Genomic DNA, 4,919 nt, shown 5'->3' with positions numbered 1-4,919 from the left:
TATAAATATAAATATCTTTGTTTGGATAATCCTAATCCAATCTGATTTAATTCGATCGGATCTCAGTCCAATCCGAAATATCCAATCCGAATTAGTATTTACTATTCAGATTGGATTTCGAATTAAACCACCCAATACTCAACCCTATCCTAGGGCATCTCAGGAATGGATAAGCAACAGCTGAACCTAAGTCTATAACTTTAATAAACATGTAAATTTTCATTTTTTTGCATAAATATGTTATCATTTACCAAAACTTAAGCTACATGATCAACAACTTGTACAAATCATAACTTCTAACATAACAAATTGTATCAAAACCTGAAATATAATCCAATCAATAGAAACCACTAATACAAAAGTATAGCATCAAATAGTAATTATTGCTACTATAATAATAATAATAAAAATCCTAACTCTGTTCTCTCATGTATATCAACTAGCATACAACCAAATTTAGTAACATTCAATCAAAGAAAAGAGGTTTAAACCATGATCTCACCTACTCCTCACAAAGCTAAATGGGTGCTGCACAAGTAGTCCTAAAATGCCCAGTTTGGTTGCAACGACTACAATGCACCACTCGCTTCACTCTTCCCCGGTCCTCCGCCCGCACCCTCTTCTTCCTCGGCCTCCCAGGAGGCCTAAGTGATTTCGGCGGGTTAACGAAAACCTCAATTGCATTATTAGCATTCATTTCTCCTCCAAAGGTCGGCTCCCTCCAAAGTGTCTTATCCGGAATAGGATGGATCGTTTGCGAATACGTCTTCCTATAAGTCGCCACTGTGAAACAACTCTCTGTAAACCTATGCACATTTTGCCTGCACGAAAGAAGAGCCGCAACCGCATGAGCACAGGGCAAACCATAAAGTTCCCATCCCCGACATAGACAGCATCGGTTTCGTATATCCACTATGTGAGTTCCCTCGTGAGATATTACTTCGAACTCGGCCTCGTTCGCTCTCAGCACTTGGTACGTTCGCGCCCGATCGAGGGCTTCGGCTACGCGTCTCTCCGCTGTCGGGACAAGGATCGATGTCCACTGCATGCTCGTTTCTCGTCGCTCGTTGAACCAAGTCATGAGTTGTCTCCGGATACACTCCGTCATTTGGATGATCGGGAGGCCAGAAGCTTCTAGAAGCCAGGTGTTGAGCGATTCAATTATGTTCGCTGTTAGATGTCCGAATCTCGTTCCTTCGAAATAAGCACTAGCCCATAGCCGGGGCGGGATACGTTTGATCCAATAAGCTGCATCGGGCGAGACGTCATTAATCTCGGCCATTTTCAAGTCGTATTCCCTAATGGTGAGGGAATAGGCGAGTTCCCATAGGAGGTTGACAAGCATTGTGTTGTTAAACTCCTTACGGAAGCTCTCAGTTAAGTGACGCATGCAGAAACCATGGAATGCAGTTGGGAAATTCGCCTCCACACCGTCGATAATGCCCTTTTGCCTATCCGACAAAATGGTTAGTCTTGGCATGTTCTCTGTGTTGACCTCGAGCAAGTTGTGAAGCTCGGACAGGAACCACATCCAATTTTCTTCGGTTTCTTCATCAACAACCCCAAAGGCCAAAGGGAATAAAGCACCGTCTCCATCGAATCCCGTAGCAAGGAGCAACGTACCTAAGTATTTACTCTTAAGATACGTTCTATCCAGACCAATTAAAGGACGACAGGCGTTAAGAAATCCGAATATAGAGGCTTGAAATGACACAAAAAGCCTTTGAAAGGAGTTATCAGTTGGACTCGAGTAAACAGAAGCAATGCTCCCGGGATTGGTTCGTTTAACTTGCTCACAATATTGGGGAAGAAGACGATATCCCTCTTCGAACGATCCCCTCATGGCTGCCATGATTCGCTCCTTCCCTCGCCAGGCTTGCTTGTAAGACAATGTGATTCCGTGCATACGATGAATCTCTTCGAGTATCTCCTTCGGTTTGTAATTAGGGTTTTCTCTGAGGCGTTGCTCTACAGAGTTTGCCACCCATTGAACCGAGGCTTGTTGATGGCCAAGATGACCTATTCCTCCACACGTGTGGGAATCATGGATCGTCCTTATAGTGAAGGTAGGTACACCCGGAAGCTTTGCAGCATGTATACGCCACGGGCATCCTTCACTAGAGCATTTAGCTGTGAATCGAGTTTTGTCTGATTTTACTGTTTGTATTTCGAAGTGAAGGGCGATAGCTGTGTCTCTCAGTGCCCTTCGACAACTTCTCACGTCTGGGAATTCTTGGCCAACTTGCAGTTCATAGCTTGAGCTTGAAGCAAGCATGCGTTGTTGGAGAATAGGCGATATAACAAGGTGGTTTTCGTCGTTATCCATCTCATTAACGAGTTCAATCCCCATTTCATTGTTGTGATCCAAAGCCAGTTCATCAATATTTTCGTCAAGTTCTTGGGTGTCTGAAATAACCAATTCATTGTTCTCAACTATCGCTAACTCATGGCCATGTGAATGAAGAACCACTTCATGACTTTGACTTTCAGGCTTCCTGTCCACAGACCCATTTTCATGTTCATGTTCATAGCCATGACCATCATCACCCTGCCCTAAATCCATATCATGATCAACTACCTGACCCAAGTCCAATTCTTGATCGTGATCCTGCCCTAGTTCCAATTCATTGTTCTGGCCAAGAACCAGATTGTGATTATGAGCTAAATCTAGCTGCTGGTGGTTTTGTTGCAGATGAATTTTGTCGAGCATCAAATCACGGTTAGCCATGTAAGCAAAAATACTAGAACAAGTCCTCACTCAGTTCAAGTTTCCACCTATCAAACACTTGCTGAAAGAACCCCTGTTGCAAAGGTTTTATATAAAAACATCTGAGTCCTACAACCCCATTTAACATCTCCATGATAACAGTAAACAAAAATGTATAACAATTAACAAATCAACCTATAAATTTAGCAATTTCAGTTACTCTTCATAAAACATATCAGAACACAAAAAATACATACCTAGTCAGTGGTCAAGAGAATCTAATAAACATCAATTTCTTCATAAACAGCTCCAAATGATCATCGTCTGAACTTAAATTGACTAAACAAGAACAATAAACAATAAACAACAATCAACAATCAACCACTTATAATAATTCAGTCTTAAACTAGAAAACTAGAATTATGAACCTTACGTACCTTGGGAACCCTAGAAGCTCCGATCAGCCAAACAAGCGTGGATCACAGAGAAAGAATCCACAATCTTAAGCACGGCAAAAGAAGCTTAAAGGGGAGAGAAATTGGCGGGTAATTCAGTTGGTTTATGGGATATAGAGAGAGAAGGGAAGGGGAGGGGCGAAGGGGTAAATCGGAAAGAGAGAAGAGAGTCTCGAGGGCAGAGATGGAGAATGAGAATTACAGGGGTAAGAGGGAAGAGGCGTCGTCAGGGATGAGATGGGAATTGTAAGGAGAAGGGTAAGGAGAGAGACGTGGGGTATTTAGGTCAAAATATTGGCCCAATATCTCCTTCTTTATTTCTATTTTACGATTTTGCCCCTCTTTTATTATATATTTTCTTCTAATGCTTCCAACCCCTGTTCCTTGTCCTTTCCATTCTACGGTTTCTTATAATATTTATTATATTATATTATTAAAAAATTGAAAACTTTTGATAAAAAATCAGTTTTATCAATAAGAGAAAATTTAAATATGATTATGATAAAAAAAATATATTTTGATTTCCATTCACATGTAAAATTTGTTTAGTATCTTAATTATGATTAAGAATGACTCAAATTATTATTTTTCTTATTTTTTAGTTAACCATTATTAAATTATATATATTTTTTCTGCTAACGTAATAACATTGGCAGTAAAAAAAACTTAATTTTATACTTAATCATTATACAAATTTTATTTTCTCAACTTAAATTTATAGTATTAAAAAATTTCGAACCAATTTAAAATTGTTCTTAAAATATCATAAAAAGTTTACATCATGATGCATCAACTTGGGTAGGCACTCGCAATACTTTAATCATTCAATTGAACCTTAAGATTGGTGTCATTCGATCGGGTTATGTTTAAACTTAATACACAAGGTCGAAACTAAGTTTTGGAGCACTACAACTCTCGGAATGAATTTTTGAGTGAAGAGTGGTAAGTTTTTGAATTTTATAATGATGATTTTGCCTTATTTCAAAATGTCGTAGAGTTCATAATCTCCATTTGAAAATCGGTCTAAAAGGAATTGTAGAGGATCATCTTAACTTTCCAACCCAAAAGAAATGGTGGGATGTAAATGAGTCGAGCTTCTTGTGAGCAACTCGTGAACCGCTCGGTCAAAGTTCGATTCAAAAGTTCGGTCAAAATCGAATTCGAGTCAGCTCGTTTAAGATTTGAGCCGAGTTCGAGTTTAGGTAAGACTCGCTTGATGGCTCGTCGAGCTTTTTCAAGCCTAATCATATAAATTTTTTTATTATATTTTACTTTTTAATCAAAATTTGAAACATACCCATAAGACTATTCATGAGCTTATTGCTTATGGGCCTTCCCAAAATTCATTTATTCACATAACCATATTTTCTATATTCTTTTCTAAATTTTAAATCTGCACATTAATCTTTGAATGATTTGATTGTCCCTAATCACCTCATGTTCAGATTTGTCTACAACAATTGTAGATTGAATATATTTTTTTTTTATAAATTTTGATAGATGGAACTAGAGTGGTCAGACGGGCCAACCCATGGCGGGGCGGGCCTACCCACTAAAACTCATTGTTTGACGGGTCGACGGCGGGCTGAAAATCCCCAACCCAACCCAAGGTGGGTTACGGGTTAGGCGGGCCAACCCGCGGGTTGTCTCACTACAAATATAAATAAATAAAAATCATTAATAATTCTAAAAAACAAGAGTTCAAAAAACATGATCAAATAGTTATAATACACACCAAACAAGAGTCTTGTCTATTA

At 39.0% G+C, this 4,919-nt stretch overlaps 1 protein-coding gene across 1 annotated transcript; it reads right to left on the bottom strand.

The window, feature by feature from the left end:
- Positions 1–268: 268 nt before the first annotated feature.
- LOC124919619 lies at positions 269–3,460 on the bottom strand. The gene is made up of 3 exons (XM_047459893.1): positions 3,145–3,460; positions 2,965–3,046; positions 269–2,801 (listed from the first exon to the last, which is right to left on the bottom strand). The coding sequence occupies exon 3, from the start codon at positions 2,726–2,728 to the stop codon at positions 518–520; it is 2,211 nt and encodes a 736-aa protein (XP_047315849.1). The 5' UTR covers positions 2,729–2,801; positions 2,965–3,046; positions 3,145–3,460; the 3' UTR covers positions 269–517.
- Between the last annotated feature and the right edge of the window lie 1,459 nt (positions 3,461–4,919).

The sequence above is a fragment of the Impatiens glandulifera genome, chromosome 1 (genome assembly GCF_907164915.1).
Source record: "Impatiens glandulifera chromosome 1, dImpGla2.1, whole genome shotgun sequence".
NCBI lineage: Eukaryota > Viridiplantae > Streptophyta > Magnoliopsida > Ericales > Balsaminaceae > Impatiens > Impatiens glandulifera.
Note: the sequence above shows the minus strand (reverse complement) of the source record. Positions and strands in the feature narration are given on the sequence as shown.